Source organism: Nelumbo lutea, chromosome 4 (genome assembly GCF_056320005.1).
Source record: "Nelumbo lutea isolate HS-2025 chromosome 4, American lotus-T2T, whole genome shotgun sequence".
NCBI lineage: Eukaryota > Viridiplantae > Streptophyta > Magnoliopsida > Proteales > Nelumbonaceae > Nelumbo > Nelumbo lutea.
The window spans coordinates 63,354,196-63,373,911 of record NC_142687.1 but is presented as its reverse complement, the minus strand read 5'-3'; the positions used below and the strand labels follow the sequence as shown (position 1 = coordinate 63,373,911).

General features: G+C 38.2%; 1 protein-coding gene across 4 annotated transcripts in view; it reads right to left on the bottom strand.

Moving 5' to 3' along the window:
- Positions 1 to 19,716, bottom strand: part of LOC148860857 (metal ion-binding protein) — a 102,592-nt gene that overhangs the window by 58,716 nt on the left and 24,160 nt on the right. For 3 of the 4 annotated variants that reach the window (XR_016113235.1, XM_088986054.1, XM_088986056.1), the window contains exons 4-10: positions 19,438 to 19,508; positions 19,219 to 19,318; positions 18,983 to 19,081; positions 5,490 to 5,616; positions 603 to 736; positions 464 to 523; positions 49 to 284 (exon numbers count right to left, since the gene is read on the bottom strand). Coding sequence is in view for 3 of the 4 variants with exons in the window: in XM_088986054.1 (XP_088842180.1) it covers positions 49 to 284; positions 464 to 523; positions 603 to 736; positions 5,490 to 5,616; positions 18,983 to 19,081; positions 19,219 to 19,318; positions 19,438 to 19,508 (827 nt within the window). In the remaining variant the exon portion in view is untranslated. The remainder of the gene's footprint in view (positions 1 to 48; positions 285 to 463; positions 524 to 602; positions 737 to 5,489; positions 5,617 to 18,982; positions 19,082 to 19,218; positions 19,319 to 19,437; positions 19,509 to 19,716) is intronic. The other variant, XM_088986055.1, reaches the window with a different exon arrangement.

The window sequence follows — 19,716 nt, the reverse complement described above, 5'->3', positions numbered from 1 at the left end:
ATAAAACTGCTTCTAGGGATTTACCAGCATGACTATTTGATCATTCACCTGCGGAGTATGCTATAGAGTTCTGGCCTTGCTCTCATCCAATCAGAGAAACTGCTTTGACAAGATGAACCAGGATGGAGAGCTGCTCTCTCTGTGTGAATATATACAGCAAAACAGATAAGAAAGTAATATCGTTCCAAATACTCCACAAAAAAAGAAAGTGATGCCTCCCTCTTCATCTCATCTGGTTGGCGCAAAATACTACTGCGGTAAGTAGCAATTGCTTCTCGAAGATTCTGTCACACAAACCACAAGAGAACACTTTAAAACAACTGATTTTCAGAGTCAGCTTATTCCCTTGAGTGAAAACACAATATAAGTGCTCAGTTGGAGAACCATGCAACAGATGGAGAATAGAATTTTCACAATTTCATATAAACCCTGATGAAAACACAAACACTTAACAGAGCTGTACCTGCATAGAGGCACATTTGTCAATTACTTTATCCACTTGCCTTTTGCCTTCAACACCACCCTGAAATATCTCTGATGAGTAGATCCTACAACGGGAAAAAGGAAAAATGTGGCAATAAGAGATAGTGGATTTCAAATACCTCTAAGACCCGAATCAGGCTTCTTATCACTGCATATTCTCCTCTGCGGATAGCCTCCTCTGAGTTTGGAAAATTATCAGTGATGTCAGATCCAGCATCGGAGACTTTTCCTATAGAATTTGTCCTTGGAATACCTGTATTCCACAAATCATGAACAAAATAGGAAAATTTATACCCAATGGAACCATGGCAAGCAAAATTCACCAGCTGGATCTAAAAAGATGTGGAGTACAGGTCCAGTAAGAGATCAATGGTGTTGACAGACTTTTCTAGGAGATCTTTCAGGTAGAGGATCCTTATTAAGGTGGTCATGGAATCATATTTGGCTGTATATGTCATTAAAAAACAAACTACACATGAGTTGATTATTATATTATGTTATATTATTATACTCTAATAAAACAATAATGAATGGTTGATATTGTAATTTGTATATCATTAGTGAAATGAATATGTGGTTGGAAGTCCCTCGGTTCAAGGAAAAAGTTAAATCTCTGTGGTTGGAGCAGCAGCCGAGAAGTGGTTTAAAAAATGTTTTTATGAGGAGGTTGAAATCCTTAAAGAGGAAACTGAAAGAATGGAATAAAGACCAGTTAGGTAGAGTTGAGGAATCTCAAGTAAGAATCTCCTCTAGGATAGAGGAACTGGACAGAAAAGAAGCTGGGAGAGTTTTGAGTGAGGAGGAAAGAGAAGAGCGCTGGAATCTGAAATTGAAATTGGAAGATGTGTTAAGAAAGGAAGAAATAGCTTGGAGACACAAGTCAAGGTGTAAGTAGCTTCAGGAGGGGGATGGAAATAGAAGGTTTTTCCACTCTTTAGCAAATGGGAGGCAAAAGAAAAGATTTATAACAAGGGTGGAAGTGGATGGTATTGAGGTTAGAAGAGAAGAAGAGATTGTTAAGGTGTTAGTGGACCACTTTAAGAGCATCTTTTGTAGAGTAGAGGGATACAAACAAGATCTCCCTGAATTGAATTGGGATAGGGTGAGAAAGAGTCAGTCAAGGGCTTTGGAGAGTGCTTTCACCACGGAGGAAATTAGAGAGGCTGTGTTTTCCAAGGAAAGATCAAAAGCACCAGGGCCAGATGGGTTCGCTATGGCTTTTTCCAAGACTGCTGGGATTTTTTGGAAAAAGATTAAAAAGAGGTGTTTGATGAGTTTCACCAAAAAGGGGAAATTTCTCCAGGGGCTAACTCTACCTTTGTTGCTCTAATGCCCAAGAAAAAGGAAGCAAAAACACCAAAGGATTTTAGGCCAATTAGCTTGGTGGGCAGCCTTTACAAAATAACAGCAAGGTTATTTCAGGAAGGTTAAAGAAGGTTTTACTATTAGTTATCTCACAAAACCAAGGTGCCTTTGTGGAAGGGAGACAAATTGTGGACCAGATTCTAGTGGTTAACAAATGCGTAGCAGAGAAAGACAAAAAGGGAAAAGGGTTTATTTGCAAGTTGGACTTAGAAAAGGCTTATAACTTGGTGGATTGGTCTTTCCTTCTAGAGATTATGGAGAGAATTGGTTTCAGGGAGAAATGGAAATCTTGGATCAGGGGTTGTTTAAGCATAGTGCATTATTCTATTTTGATTAATGGGTCTTCAGAGACTTCTTCACAGCCAAAAGAGGGTTGAGCCAGGGTGACTCCTTATCACCTTTTCTCTTTACCTCGATTGCTGAAGTCCTAAGTAGAATGATCATAAAAGCGGACTTGGATAACCTAATTAGAGGCTGGAGAGTGGGAAGAGCTGAGATGGTAGCTACCCACTTGCAATTTGCAGAAGATATTATCTTGTTTTGTGATGATTTCAGCCTTGAATCCCTCAGAAACCTAAAAACCCTTGTCAGCTCTTTTGTGAATCTCTCTAAGTTAAGGATCAACTTAGGGAAAAGTTGTCTAGTGGGACTGCATTTGCAAGAGGAGGAAGCCCTTATAATAGCAGAGTTGTTACGGTATTAAGTAAAAAATTGGCCTTTGGTGTACCTTGGTCTACCCTTGGGAGGAAATCCTAGATCTCAAAGCATTGGGAAGCCTGTGCCAGAGAGGTTTACTAAAAAATTGGATCTTTGGAAAAGAAGCTACATTTCTTTTGGTGGAAGGATAACTTTGATTGAAGCCACCTTAGTTAATCTTTTCATTTACTTTTTGTCCACTTTCCATATCCCTACAAAAATTGCTAGGCAACTAGAAAAGGTAATGAGGGATTTCTTATGAGATGCAAGGGAGGGAAAGAAAGACCACTTGGTGAAATGGGAACAGGTTAGTAAACACAAAGAAAGGGGCAGGTTGGGAATAGGAAACTTAACCCAAAAGAATATAGCTCTCTTAGTGAAATGGCTGTGGAGGTCCCCTTTGGAAAATGATAGGCTTTGGCACAAGGTGATTGCAAGCATACATGGTCGGATGGACAATGACTGGGATGCAAAGGTAGCTTCCAATGCCACTGCTTGTTCTCCCTAGAAAGAAATTTTTGAGATTTATCCTTCCTCTGTGAATCTCATCCAATATGATGTGGGAAAGGTTGAGAGTCTTATTTAGGAAGGACCTTTGGATAGGTGTGAAACCACTAAAGGTCCAACTCCCTATGCTTTATGCACTATCGAGATACAAATTTGAACCCATCTCTGCTTCAGGCTTTAATTGGGATTTTGGTTTTAGAAGGGACATGAGGGAAACATAATGCAATTCTCTTGTTCCCATGTTTTCCATTCTTGACTCTACTTTCTTGGATCAAAATGTAGAGGACAACAGGGTTTGGTCTACCACTTCAGATGGTACTCTCACTTGTGCTTCTTTTTTCAACTTAGTTCAGACTACAACCTCAGGGGTAAATTTCCCGGTGAAAGAAATTTGGAGTAAGCCAATCCCTCCTAAAATCCAGGCACTTTGTTGAGAAGTCTTCCTTGGAAAGATTAACACTTGTGATATGCTGCAGAAAAGAAGGCCAAACACTTGCCTTTCTCCTCACATGTGCTTTCTGTGTAAATGCAATGGTGAAACCATTTCCCATATATTTTTTATCCTATCCTTTTGTACTTTGTATTTGGGAGCAGCTTTGCTCTCTCTTTGGGTGCAAGTGGAGGACGTGGTGGGTCTCTTTGATCCAAATTTCTTGAGACAACCGAAAGGAATGGGAGGATCCTTAATGAAAAAAAAAAGATCAGAAATGGAAAGCAGTGAGAGCCGCCATGGTATGGACAATTCGGGAAGAAAGGAATGGGAGGATCTTTAATGAAAAAAATAGATCAGAAATGGAAGCCGTGGTGAAAACCATGGAACCATGGAGGATTTCCATGGTTCCTCAACAAATGACATATTGAGAATCTGGAAGGAAGTGACTTCTTTGGCCCAAGCCAAGGAAAGAGTAAATATGGAGTGGAGGCCACCAACAATCAACTTTGTCAAACTCAATTTTGATGAGAGTTACATTGGCAGTCAGGTTGTGGCAGGGATAGGAGGGGTTTTCAGGGACTCTGAAGGAAAGATACTAGCTTTGTACTCGGGGCCATTAACAGATGGTAATGCATTGAAAGCAGAGTTGTTTGGATTACTCCATGGGCTAAAATTTGCAATGCAATTTGGTTTCCACAACTTGGAGGTGGAAGTGGACTCACTGGTGGTCATTTCCAGGACAAGAGGTAGCTCCCAAGTCTTATAGACATACTTACGGGAAATAGTAAGCATATCACGGGAGCTGAATGTTGTCTTCAATTGGGTGAGAAGATCAGCAAATGGGATGGAAGATGTACTAGCCAAACAAGGGACAACGAGACACCAAATATTTTGGGAAAATTATAATTTCTATAGTGTCTCTAGGGTGGAACTTCCACCTTTGTAATACTTGATATTGATACTAATAAAATCTCTCTTACTGATAACGACTTCAAATCTTCAATGAGACCAGAGCCTCGGAACCATTAGGAAAAATATAATACTTGAACCAAATATGCTAAAAAATATGTTAATTTCAAATATAATATCTGCTAATGACCCCAATAGAGGTAACAATTTCTGAACCAACCCACTCCACTCATCCAACCCACCCCTTTTTGGAACCATGAACCGAACTCTACCTTAGTAGGTCATAAATGGGCTGAAATTGGATGGACTTAAGAGGATTAGGTTAGATAGGGAGGTTGGGTTATGTGTACACATTTGAGTCAATAACATCTCTCTCTCTCTCTCTCTCTCTCTCTCTCTTTCTCCCCCTCATGGTTCACGTACTTCTCTTTCTTTCCTTTCTCTTCATCTTCACTCTCCCATTTCTCTCTTCCCATTCTCTCTTCTTTACCTTCCTATCATTTCTCCTCTCCCCCCCCCCTCTCTCTCTCTCTCTCTCTCTCTCTCTCCTCCAAAATTGTTTAAACCAGGTTTCATTTTGTATCTCTGGTTGAACCAACCCAATAATGAGGCACCATGAAAAAACCAAGGAACTATTTCTCAAATATTTACATAGGTTTAAGTATTTAAGTGGGTCAAAATGAGGGTGTTAGGTCGGGTTCCAATCCATGTACATGTTAGAAATATGAATTATTGATGTATGTGGGTGGTTGGGGGATGGGTTAGAGATCGACATGCATCCAACCCAACCCAGGTAGAGGCCTAGACATGTGGTTGAAGAAGCCCTCCTATCTGAGGGCTTTGCTTTTGTAGTCTGCATAAAATGACAACATATTTGATGCAGTTCAATTAAACCATTGGGTTGTATCACAATTTTTAGAACAATGAATAAATCTGACTAGTGTTTCATATGGTTTAATAATATATATTACCATTTCTGCCAAGGGCTAAAATATGTAATAGACCTTGTTTAAAATTGTTCCTTTTATAGGAGTCCTATGAGAAGAACAACAACTTAAACTATAAGTTTATATTGAGTGGAGAAGAGAGAGATTACCAGATGCTCCAATTCTGTTAAGGTATACCAAAGTGGCGATTACCATCCCAGTAGTAGTACGTCCCCGTCCCATTTGACAATTAAAAACTATCTCTGTGTCTATATCAGCTTGTGAAATTTTATGAACCTAGAAACCAAGAGACAAAATATCAGTTCTATACTTTACATCATTGTTTAAATAAAGCCTAGGAACTTCATGACACTTGGAGGCTCCAAGTCTTTAGTAAATTATCTTTGAAAAATTCCTGTTAATACTGCAAGGATACTGTTTTGCTCATTGGGCATTCAAACACTTCAAGTTATTGGATAAATGGAGATACTTCTGAGTAGACCTGTTCACCGGCTGGGTCAGGCTGGGCTTTGCCTCTTCTTAACAGAACGCATTCAAGCTCGAGCCCGAGCCCAGCCCGACCACATCAGGCCTATATCTTGAGCATGAGCCCAGATCTCATATAAAGCCTAAAGCCCGAGCCTGAGCTCGAAGCCCAGCCTGGAAATTGGGAAAAATGAATTTTTTTAGTCAACAACAAAACTGATTTATTTTATATTAAACAACCTCAAAAACCAAAAATACTAAAAGATTTCACTACAGCTTGAGAAAAGAGAAGGCAAAATAAAGGAAAAAAGATATTACATATCTTTTATTATATAAAATACTATTGGTCCAGGCAAGAAAGCCCAAGCCCAGCCCGTAAAAAGTTGTGCCTAATGTTTTGGGCCTGAGCTTGAGCCCGTGGGCCTAAAATTAATTATCTACAAGCCTTACAAAGAACAGGCCCACAGAGCTACCAAGCCCATGAACAGGTCTACTTCTGGGTGATTTGTTTGTGTTAATCATAATTGTAGGTCTTGGGACCGGTTATAGATTTCAAGGAATCCAATTGAATAAGTTAATATTTCTTAGTGCCAATTTTATCTTTTGTCAGTCATATGAAATCAAGGTGAAGGTTGAGGGAGAGGGTCTCATGAATGTGGAAAATGATGGATAAATGCAGGGAAAGAATATTTTTGCAATAAGGTATCCCAACTGGTGGAGGTTAAAGGGTATTTGGTTAGGAAGATGTTATGAAAGGAATAACATGGTGGGATACAAAAGATGATGATGTGCTTTATGGAAAGGAAAGAAGGGTATAAGTGATCTTTCATAGTTGGTAGGCGTCAGTATGAGAGGCAAAGAAGTAGATAAGAGGAAGGATTGTAATCAATTTAAAAATGGAAGTAGAGAAGAAGAAGGGTTGTAATCTATCAAATAGTTTAGCTTTGGAAAGCAAAAAAAGATGGTAAGAAGGATAGTTCACATAATTTTCAATGAGATTGGTGGTTAGCAGTGTTTTGGGAAGAGAGATGATAAAAAATAAATGCTTGAGGCACATTGTAGAAATCAGAGAATGAAGGGTTGTGATTCAAGAGGGAGATATGGTAGGCAAATACATATTAGGGGCATATTTTGAAATCAATTTAAGAGCCTTAATGGGATACATCACATGGGCTCAAATTTGATGGTGGTGATCCAAAATTTTAGGTCACAATAAACCCATGGTTGCAATCAATAGTGAGTGGATTTGGGTGATTATCAAATATCCGTATGTGATATAAAAATGGTGGGGATAGCTTAGTGGAGAAAATCAGCAAATGAGGTTGGGAGATGGAAAATAGATGATGGTTCATTCTCTATAAGAATGATCAAATTTCTCAAGAGATGGTGTGCCCCTATCCCTCCTAAAAATTGCTGCCTTCTCCTGGGAAGTCTTCATTAGAAGCATTAATCCTTCGAAATGGTGAGACTGGTGTCTCTCTCCAAGCTGGTGTATCTTCTGTGAATTGAATGGTGAGATTGCATACCACTTACTAATCTCCTGTCCTTTTGCTTGTTGCATTTGGGATTAGTTCTTTGCTTGTTTCGGGTGCAGGTGGATTCCCCTTGTTAGTTTGGATAGGTTGTTCTACAGGTCTAATTTTAGATGTCAGAAGAGGAGATGTATAATTATGTGGAGGTGTACAAAAGTGGTGGTGTTGTGGACACTTTGGGAGGAGAGGAATTTAAGAATATTTGAAGGCAAAGAACAAAGCGAGGAGGTTATTATTGAATGTATTAAGTATCATAGTAAGGGTAGCACATTGAGTAAAGACATTGGACCTATTCTCAGACTTCAATGGATTACTTCTACAAGAATTGGGGTGCAAGCTCTTCATCTAAGAAACCTAAGGTAATTAAGGAATGGACACCACCTAGAGGATGGTTTAAATTGAATTTTGATGGTAGTAGTAGTATGGAAAACCCAGGTCTTTCTGGAATTGGAGTAATAAGAGATGAAAACAGAAATCTAATTACATTATCTTCAGGACCAATAGGGCAAGGATACTCTATCTGGGAATAGCTTTATGGCTGCAGTGCTTGTGGTGCAAAAGGCAAAGGAAGCGGAAGCTGATAAATTGGTTGTTGAAGGTGACTGCAAAGTAATTATAAGTCGGTTGATGGATAGCAGTAAAGATAAATCGAGTTACAGAGATGAAATCAGAAGGTTTAAATAAATATCAAAAGATATAAAAATAAAAAAGACAATGGGTACAAAGATGTGCCAACATTTTGGCTGATGGGTTAGCAAAGCAAGGGGTTACTGGATATCAGTTGTACTGAACTCAATTGTAAAAGCTTGTAATGGGGTGGAATAGCAAGGACTATGCTCACATTCTGTACAAGTATTGTACAATCACAACCTCTTGTTGTACTGTTTTTTATGTAATTTAATGAGGTCCTGTTTTCTGTTAGGAATCAAAAGAAAAAAAAAAAAAGATCAATGCTTCATTTGATGTGAGGGAGAGGGATTTGATGGCGGGGAAAGTGCATGGAATAATTTGGGAATAACAATATCTTATCAAAGGGCAGTTGATTTGGCATTAGGCCTGAGATGTGAATCATTGATAAGGCTACTAATGACAGAAATAATTTTGTTAGAGTGCCTTCTCAAGTTGTACATCACAGGCACATGTTGAAACTTAGTTGAATAAAATCGCAGATTTGTCTGATCCAAGGTGTCAGCTTGTGTTTTGGGATGCATTGCGTTGATAACCAATATTTTGCTGAAGCGATAAGGTAGGCAGGATTATCTACTCTTCAGTGATTGATATCCCAGCTATAAGAGATAGTTAGGGAAGATAATTCTATAGTATAGTCATCAAAATTTACGTTCAAAATTATAGCTGATTTGGAAAAAAAATGAAGCTGCAGAAATTCAAAGCAGACTTTAAGGGTTGGAGTATATCAGTGTTCGGGAATGTGGAGGTGAGAAAGAAGTTTCAGGGAAGATTACAAAGTTGGACAAGCTGGAAGCGGAGGAGCTGGAAAAGTTAATTCGTTTTGAGGTGTCTTGGAGGCAAAAGGCTAGGGATCATGGATGAAAGATAAGAACAAAAATACTGCTTTTTTCCAGGCTATGATGAGGGGGAGAAGAAGAAGAAACACTATTCTGAGATTGGAGGAGGGGGAGAGAATTATTGATGACCAGAAGAGTATAGCAGAGGAAATTCATAATTTTATGTGAATTTATACAAAGTACTTCATAAAAGAAACTGTTAGATGGAGAAAGTAGAATTTATTCAGTTTGAGGAGGGTTTAAAAGGGAGGTTGGAGAGGGAGTTCGAGGAGGATGAGGTGTGGAACAGAATAAAAACCATGAAGGAGGAGAAGGCTCTGGACCGGATGGGTTCAACATTGCATTCTTTAAGATGTGTTGGAATATGGCTAAGAAAGATATGCTGGAAATGTTTAGGGAGTTGTGGATTGAAAAGAAAATAGAGAAGTTACCAAATGCAACCTTCATTCCTCTAAATATGAAGGTTGACAGTGCTGTTAGGGTGAAAGACTTCAGGCCTATAAGTTTGATGTCCAGTCCATATAAAATTGTGGCTAAGGTTCTTTCAGTAAGACTGAAAGCAATGTTGCATTTGGTAATGGATACTACAAAAATGGAATTTGTTTAAGGGAGGCAAAATTCTAGATGGAATCTTGATAGCAAGTGTGTGGATGCGAGAATTAGAAGTAGGGAGGAAGGGGTGATTTGAAAATTTGATTTAGAGAAGGCATATGACCATGTGGAGTGGGGTATTTTAGAAGAAGTTATGAAAATGATGGGTTTGGGGGGAAAAATGAATGACAGGAGAAGCTGGATGTTTGCTTGCATTTTATCAGCCTCTTTCTCAGTTTTAGTAAATGGGGTTTGAACATTTTTTTAATGCTTCAAGGGGTTTGAGACAAGGGGAACCCTTTTCTTCCATGCTTTTTGTCTTAGTAGTCGAGATCTTGAGCAAGTTGGTGAATAGGAAGTGGTGCTGATTAATGGGTTCAAAGTTGGAAGAGATAGAATGGTCATCTCTCATCTCCAATATGCTGATGATACACTGATATTTTTAGATTCTTTTGTGGAACAGGTGCTCAATTTGAGGGGTATTCTTAAACGATTTCAGCTGTTGTCAGGTCTAAAGATTAATCTCAACAAGAGTGTGATGATCAGAGTAGGTGATGTTCAGCAATCAGTGTTGGAAGAGTGTTCTGGCTCGTTAGGTTGTCTAATTGGAGAGTAAGAGAGTTTCCCTTCTCTTATCTTGGATTACCTATTGGGGCTAGGGCGGTTTCCTCCTCCACTTGGCAACCTGTCTTGGATTGAATTGAAAAAAGGTTGGCAGGATGGAAAGGTAAGTACTTGTCTTTTTAAAGGAAATCCCTCTGATGGGATTTTCTATGGCAGGATGGAAAGGTAAGTTGTCACTCCTAAAGGCATCAGCTTCGGTGAAAGAAGAAATAGAAAAACTTCAACAATGGGATATTCTATGGAATGTTAAGGTGGAAAGAAAAAAAGAAATTTCATTTGGTCAAATGGGAGTGGGTATGTAGGGCCAAAAAAAATGGGGGTTGGGTGTAAGGAGAGTGGGGATTTTTAACAAAGCATTGTTGGGGAAATGGGTTTGGAGGTTTGGGAAGGAGAGAACCTTGGAGAAGAGTTGTGGCTTGCAAGTATGGGATGGTGATTTTTGGGTGGGATGCGAAGGAGGTGAGATCTTATGGGGTGGAGTGTGTGGAAGGCCATCATGAGATTTAGTTCATTGTTTCATCCATGTCTTGGAAGGTGGGGAGTGGTTCTAGTATGAGGTTTTGGGAGGATTAGTGGTTTGGGGAGGGTAAACTCTGCAAGTTGTGTCCAAGGCTCTATATTTAGAGCAATAAGGGGTTGTCAGTTTCTCAATGCTATGAGATTAGAAATGCTGTGGTTGTGTGTTGTCTTACCTTCAGAAGACCTTTGTTGGATTGGGAAATGGAGGAGTGTGTGGGATTGCTGTTGAAGTTGCAAAAGGATGTAATTGATCCAGAGATGTCAGATGCAAATTGGTGGAAGGAGTGTAAGAATGGGAACTTTATGGTCCGTAGAGATACAGATATTTAGTGTGTGGTCCCATTGTTACTTGTTATCTTTTCTGTTACTGTTTCTTATTATTAGTTCTTAGAACTGCACCCCGTTTTCATTCTCTCTTCCTCTTCTTCTTCTCTTCTCCTCTTCTCCTCTTCGCTATTCCCTTCCATTCTTTTCTCTTTTTCTTGCTGATTTCTAATCAGAACAAAGGCAGACTGTCAACAACTAGGATTGTTTAAGGTTCTCATGCAGAGATCCAGCCAACTGCATGAGAACTTCCTAGGGCTGGAAGTTGAACATATATCGCCTGACTCTTGGAAGTTATTGGAGAGCTTTTTGCTGCTGTCCAGGGTTTTTTATGACCTTGGAGATTTCCCAGTAACCAGAAAGGTTCAAACAAACCAAGTGTTAGGTTTAGGGTCTAAACCTAATTTTGGAAGTGGGAGTTCAAGGTTTTCTGGGTTGCTTTCTCATTCCTATAGAGATCGACAGCTCTTAGGAGGTGGTTGAATCATCCTAGGAGCAATTAGCGTTTTTCTTTTCTCCTATTGTTAGTTGACCAGTATGATTAATAGTTGACCAGTATTGTTAACAATAGAAAAATAAAAGAACAAAACTACTTTAACATCTATCATGAGAGACAACTAGGAGTGAATCAAAGGATCAAGGGGAAGAATTTGTAGGGGCTGGAAGTATGACAGAAAACTTTTTAGATCACTATTGTCAAGTTTGATGGAACTAATTATTTAGAATGGTACAGTTGAGAATGTTTAGGCAAGGGTGTCTTAGCCTTCTCATCTTTTTGTATTTGGGTGCCCATGTACGGGCTTTCTTTAATTTTTTCTTTCAAAATATAAAGAGCATTTTGGGGGTGTGAACTGTAGAACACACACCCCTCTTCGACACATTCTTCTTCTTCTTCTACAAACCCTAGATTTACAACTTGGTATCAGAGCAGGTAAAGGCTCTTGGGAATACCTTTCCTGCTGATCTTCTCCCACTAGATGAACTACTGACTTCAGACCACCGTCGAATGATGCCAGCAGTCTATACAGGTGTTGGCGACAGTCAATGAATCCTACATGGTTTGGTTCGCCCTGATTTTAGAAGATTTTTGGCATGACTATTGTTGCTGTTTGAAGCTTCTATGATTTTTAGTGGATTTCTCAAAAAGAAAATCACAGAAATTCTAGATCTGATGTTGAGCCTTATACAACATGTTCAATGAGTTCTTCTGCTGCAAAACCTAGACCATTTAGGTTGTTTTACATTTTGGGAGTGATGGGAAGTGGTCCCGAAATTCTCTCTCTCTCTCTCTCTCTCTCTCTCTCTCTCTCTCTCTCTCTTTGTGTTTGATCAGTTGCCTCCATTTGTTTCTTAACCATGTGGTGACCAATTTTCTTGGGTCTTTAGCTTTGGTTAAGTATTTGGGGTCTTTTTGGTTGATAAGAAAGTGTTTTGATAGAATATGGAATCATCCAAGGATGTATGATGGTTTCTAGTGTGCTCCCGAGAAATGTAGATATTTCCAATGGTATTATAACCACTATTAAACTTGATAGAACCAACTTTTTAGAGTGGTCCTAATTTTCTAACCTTGCCATCACAGGCAAAGGTAAATTGAGATTCATTACGGGAAAGGAAATTTGCAAAGTCACAGCTGAATAACCACCTTGTAATGTCATGGTTGATTTACTCAATGCAACCTCAAATTGCCTATAACTACATGTTTCTTCCAATTGCTAAAGATATTTGGGATAGAGTTGTTGTCACTTATTCCCAAGTTAACAATATTGCTAGAGTTTACCAGCTTCGGAGGGAGGCTTGTAGTATGTGTCAAGGGGAGAGATCTATTGCTATGTATTTTTCTTCGCTACAATCTATTTGGGAAGAACTTGAAAGCTCTAGTATGGAAGGACCCTAAAGATGGTGAGCAACATCCAAAGTTTGATTTTACTAGGCAACATATTCTTAGTGCTGGCATTGTCACTCTTGGTTCCGCTTACTCCCTTGTACAAGGGGAAGAGAGTAGAATGACTGCCATGATGCAACCTCCTGTGATTGATCATTTTGCCTTTATGTTATATCAACCCAAGCAAAATATTAGTAAGTACCTTGTTATTGAGAAGGCTGAAAATGTTGTTTGTGATTATTGCAAGAAGCGAAGACATACTAAGGAAAGGTGTTGGAAGCTCAATCCTCATTTAAAACCGGAAAAATACAAAACTAGGAAGAAGGGCATTGCTCACTTGGCTATAGTTGGTAATGATGCCCAACCTTTTGAAAATTTTGACTCTTCTGATGTAAAGGATAAACTTAGGAATATCCTGTTGCAATTGGAAAAGGGTGGTACATCCTCGTCACTTGATTTTGGACCTAGTAATCCATCTAGTTCATATGCTAAGACAAGTATTGCACTTGCTTATTCCACATCTTTTAGCCCATGGATTGTAGACATTGAGGCCAGGGCCCATATGACTAATATTGCCTTCACTTTTTACCTCATACAAGTTAACCCCAGGGAAGGGCAAGATAACTGTTGTTGATGGATCTTACACTCCTATTTCGGATCAGGGTGAAGTCAAACTCATTCATAGCCTTTCTCATGGATCTTTCTTCATGTGCCTCAGTTACATAAAAATTTGTTGTTAGTTAGTTCTCTTACAAAATCCCAAAATTGCTCAATGACCTTTTTTTCTACCCATTGTGTTTTCTAGGACCTGAGTACAAGGAAGATGATTGGGAGTGGGCATGAAGTCGATGGAGTCTATCTCTTTGGTGGACCTCCAAAGCATGGATTGTCGAGCCAAACTAGCTTTTCTTCAAATGAGAAAATGAGTCTTGAAATTATGGCACTGTCGTCTTGGTCATGTCTTTTAATTCTGTAAAAACTTTTGTTTCCAAATTTATTTGACTCTGTATCAAAGTTGAACCTTGAATGTGAAGTTGGTCACCTATCCAAACAATATACAACCACATATTTTGCGAGTAGTAAAAAAAATAAAGTTTCTTTCCATTTGGTTCATACTGATGTTTGGGGCCCATATGCTATCCCTTTCATGGGTGGGTGTATTTCATTCTCTTCATTGATGACTACAGCTGGTATACATGGCTCTACTTGATGAAAAGTCAGGATGAGGTTCCTATGATTGTTCAAAACTTTTTGAACATGGTAGAGACACAATTTGAGAAAAGAATTAAGATAATAGGGTCTAACAATGCCAATGAATACTTTGAACACCATTTGTGTGGGCTTCGTGAAGATCGGGGCATTATTCACCAAAGTTCATGTAGTCATACTCAACAACAAAATGGGGTGGCTGAAAGGAAGAATAGGCATGTGGTTGAAGTTGCTTGAGGTTTACTGTTTCAAACTCATGTTCCATCTATTTTTGGGGTGATTCTATTGAGATAACTGTGTATCTCATTAACAAACTTCCATCATGGGTCCTTAACCTTTGGTCTCCTCATCAACTTCTCTTTCCTAATGAACCCTCCTTTAATCTATCCCTTCAGGATCTTTGGTTGTGTTTGTTTTGATCATGATATGAGTCCTTCCTGGCATAAGTTTAATCCTAAATCAATTAAATCTGTATTCCTCGGTTACTCTCCAATCTAGAAAGGCTATAGATGCTTTGATGCTCTCTCTAGCAAGAGATATGTTTCCAAGGATGTTACCTTTCTAGAGACCTCTTTTCTCCAGTCATCCCGTTCTTCTCTTCAAGGGGAGAATGCAAGTGAAGATCAAACTCCCTTGCTTTCTTGTCCTTGTTCCTTTTCCTCCATCTCCTTCCTCGCTTCCTTGTAACAATGGTATTCCTTCCCCCCTCCCCCCCTCCACTGTATTGGCCTCAGTCATGGCAGCAGTTTTTCATTAGGCACAATAAGAGGGTTGTTCTTGAAGCAAAATGCCCATCGTAATATGATCTTCCAGGTTTGGGTAATCTTGAACCTCTTGATAATTTCGCTATTGATTCTAACCTTGATCTCCCTATTGCCATCCAGAAAGGGAAGAGAACATACAACTAGTATTCTATTACTATGTGTCTTATGATGCTCTCTCACCTTCTTATTGTGCCTATATTGATGTCATCTCTTCTATTTCCATCCCTCGCAATGTTACAAAGGTAATGCAGTCCCCTCACTGAAAGGAAGCTATGAACCAAGAGATGGAGGCCCTATAGAAGAACCGGACTTTAGAGATCGTTCATTGTCTTAAGGATAAGATTCCTATTGGGTGTAATTGGGTTCACGCTATTAAGTACAAAGCAAATGGCTCAATTGAGAGGTACAAAACTTCGCTTATAGCCAAAGGATATACTCAAACTTATGTCATTGATTATTTGAAAACCTTGCTCCAATTGCTAAAATGACTTTATTCGTGTAATCATGTCTCTTGTTGCCCATTACTCCTAGTCTTCATATCAAATGGATATAAAGAATGCCTTCCTTAATGGGGACTTACAAAAAGTGTATATGGACTTACCACTTGGGGTAAGCTTTCCTAACAATGAAGGAAAAGTTTGTTGCTTGAAGAAGTCCTTGTATGTGCTCAAGTAGTCCCCTAGAGCCTGGTTTGACAAGTTCAGAAATGCTATCTTAAAGATTGGGTTTTCTTAATCTCAAGCAGACCACACCTTTCTCATAAGAGTTAATGGTAGAGTAACAATGTTGATGGTATATGTTAATGACATTGTTGTGACATGTGACAATATCACGGGTATCTCTCAATTAAAGTCCTTCCTTGCTTCCAAATTTGTGATTAAGGATCTTGGCATTGAAGTTGCAAGATCCAAGAAGGAATTTTTCTATCACAAAGAAAGTATGTCCTTGACTTGCTTCATGAAGTTGGGAAATTAGAGTGTAATCCTGTAAAAACTCCAATTGATTCCAACCACAAATTGAGTGCTACTGGAGGAAAAGTTCTACACAGAGGGATATATCAGAGATTGGTGGACCATCTCCTGTACCTCTTTTTGACTAGACCTGACATATCCTATGTTGTTGGAGTAGTTAGCCAATATATGCATGAACCTAGGACATCTCATATGCAAGCAGTTAATAGCATTTTAGCCTATTTGAAAGGATGCCCTGGTAAAGGGATGTTGTGTTCCAATCATGGCCATCTAAAGATTAAGGCTTACACAGATGTTGACTGGGTAGGGTCCATTGATAATAAAAGGATCCACATCTGGTTATTGTTCCATAGTCGGAGGCAATGTGGTTTCATGGAGAAGTAAGAAACAATTTGTAGTTGTCCATTCTAGTGCTAAGGCAAAGTATAGGGCAATGGCTCATGGAGTGTTTGAACTACTCTGGTTGAAGACACTATTAACTGAGATGGGCATCCATGCAAATACCCCAATGAAACTATATTGTGACAATCAAGCATGCATAAATATTGCTCACAATCATGTTTAACATGATCGTACAAAGCATATTAGAGAAAAAAAAAAAGCTAGTGGAGAGATTAAGGATGACAATTTTCCCCATTTCCCCAATCCCCACAGTGACCTGCTCCGAATGAGGAAATTTTCATCCCCATTAGCGGGGGCGGGATGGAAACGAGAGCACTACCCACCCCATGGGGGCCCTGATTCCCGTCTTGTGGGGATTCCCGCTAATATATGTATATATTAATGCCTATGTCTATATATGTATGTATGTATGTATGTATGTATGCATGTATGTATGTTAATAGTTTAAAAATATGGTTGAATATGTTTGAATATATTTTAATATTTTTTAATAAGACTGTAAATTTTAAATATTTTATTTTTAATCTTTTAAATAAAATAAAAAACAAAAACAAAATGGTTGACATTATAAAAAGTCACGAGTAGGGGTGAGCACTATTCGATGAAAACCTAAAAACTGAACCAAAAATTTCAGTTTCGGTTTGTTTGGTTCGGTTTTTTGTTAAATCAGTTCAGTTCATTCAATTTTTGACTAATTTGATTTTCGGTTTCGGTTTTTAGAATTAGAAATTCGATTAACCGAATTAACCAAACTTTCTATTATTATATGTAATATATAATATATAATATGTAAAATAAAGTATATAATGTGTAACATATAATATATAATATATTTATATATCAATGTATAATATAATAAAATTTGATTTCATAATATATATTTTATAATGTATAATATATATTATTTGTTATAATATATATAATAAAGTATATATTATTAAAAATCGGTTTTAACTGAAATAACCGAAAACCAAACCAAAATTTTGGTTTCAGTTATTTTGGTTTTTCTATAATTCGGTTTTGGTTTTGTTTTAAATTTTTTAGTTCGGTTTTGAAAATTTCAATTTATTCAGTTCGATTTTTAAACGAATAAACCGAATGCTCACACCTAATCACGGGGAGTAGAGTTCCCCGTGGGGACGAGGATGGGGATAACCTTGTCCTCGCTGGCAAGGATGGAGATGGGGATAACCTTGTCCTCGGTTTTTAACCAACTAGCTGAACTGGGCATGATTGACATATGTGCTCAACGGGGAGTGTTGAGAATGTTTTAGCAAGGGTGTTTTAGTCTTTTCCTCATCTTTTTGTATTTGGGCACCCAAGTATGGGCTTTCTTGTAATTTTTTTCTTTCAAAAATATAAAGAGAATCTTTGAGGGTGTGAACTGTAGAACACACAAACCTCTTCAACACATTCTTCTTTTCATCTCCTCTTCTTCTAAAATCCCTAGATTTACAACTAGAACAATCAACCATGATGCCATTCTAGGTAGAGAAAAGCTAGGGTATGTGACTGGAGATAAAAAAAAACCAGCCAAGAAGGACCCAATTCATGCCAAATGGGTTCATGAAAACTATTTCGTCAAGACTTGGTTATGTAATTCCATGCAACCTCATATTAGCAAAAATTATTTGTGGGTAAAAATAGCTAAGGAAATATGAGCGAATATGGACACATACTCTCAACCTCTTAACATTGCTAGGGCTTATGAATTGCAGAGTGAAGTAAACAATCTTAAACAAGGGAAGAAACCTATACTTCTCTACACTGAGGTCTTTATGGCAGGAAATCAATCACTTGGAGACGATTGAGTGGGAAAGCCAAAAGGATGCAACAACAAATAGGAACTACAAAGTTGGTGGAGACAAATAGGGTATTTGAATTTCTTGCTAGTCTGAATTCAAATTATGATATTGTTACTGGAGACAGTGTTACTCCATCTCAGGCCTATTCTCTAGTTCATAGTGAAGAGAGCAGGAGGAAGGACAAATTCCACCTATGGAATCAGCTTTAGCACCTGGCCTAGGTTAGGCACATACCTTAAAATGCACCTTACCTGTGCACCTAGGCACGCCTCTTAAATCACTGCCTTGCTTAACTTAGTTTGAAGGTTTATATACTAGTTTCTTTTTATTATTTTCATGTTGTTAGGGTCCAATCAACAACATGTTGGTTTATACTACCTTGAATCCTCAAAGACTTCAAAACCTGAATCAATAAGCAAGGAAGAGCCTAAAATTCTACCCAATCAACACATTCTTCATCTTTATCGTCATCATTAACACATTCCTAGACAAAATTGGGGCTCAGCACCTATATTTTCTGAATTTTCTTTTCTTTCTTCTTGATGTTCTCATAAATATGTTGATTTTCCATGTGGGGCACATGGAATTTTGCATTGCTCTACTTTGAAAAAAGATAAGCCATTCCTCCATTTTCCTATCCAAAAGTAACCTTCCAAATGTGAGACACCAAAGACCAGTCCATTTCTTACTTCAAAGAACACAATGCATGTTACATCCTTAGAGCCTAACATATAAAGTCTTGGATATACAACATATAATTTTTCATAGCCATATTTGTCTACCTCTGAAGATCTAAGCTGGAGTATTTGTGACATACATAAAGATATACCAAAAGCAAAGAAAACTGGTTGAAAGTTCAAACTTCAAACATAATTTGGAAAAGTAAACTAAGCGCACATGGGGATTCGTCATGATTTTCATGTTGATATATTTGGCAAACAAAGTGAGTTATTAGCTGATGCATTCTTGTGGCATATTTGTGATAAATGCTAAGATCTAAACCAAGTGCTGATATAATGACTCACTAGAATATCAAAATCCTGCTCCTTGGGCGATTTTTCGTCAGTTATAGGAACACGTTCATAGTCAACAAGGTATCCCTTCATTTGTAGTTCCTCATACACCTAATCAAAAGCAACATCTAAGATAAATAAATACAAAAAAATGTGGAATGGGAGCTCAGATACTTTGATTTGTATATAAGAAAGCTACAATAGGAGATGCCAGGAAAAGAAAAAAGAAAAAGCTACAATACGATCACCTCTAGAGGAGTCTTCACAGAATCATGTGTCACCAATTCCCATTGGTCCACCATCTGACCATCTGGTAGTTCATCAGTTACAAGGATCTTATTTCCATATCTGCTAAGCCAAATGCAACAAAAATACAATATTATACACAGAAAGAACAACCTATGTTACAAACAGGTCCTAACAACCATTATGGTCATTAAGATTAAGGGGATGTTAAAAAAAAGTACCTTGCAGCTTCTACCAGTATATCATCCTTCAAGCGAGCTTCCATTTGTTCAACTCTAGCCCTGTTGATTCCCTAATTGTCCATACAAAATCACTTATAAATTAGACCAAATTAAGATGCAGAGTAAAAGACAGTTATGAATAAATCCAAATTTGCACCTCACATAGCGCTCCTCACAATCTCACAGCAATTGTAGTTGTACATCGGGAATATCTCCCCTACTTGTATGTTGTCATTTATGGCAATGACTTAAAAGGTGCACCTAAGCACTAAGACAAGG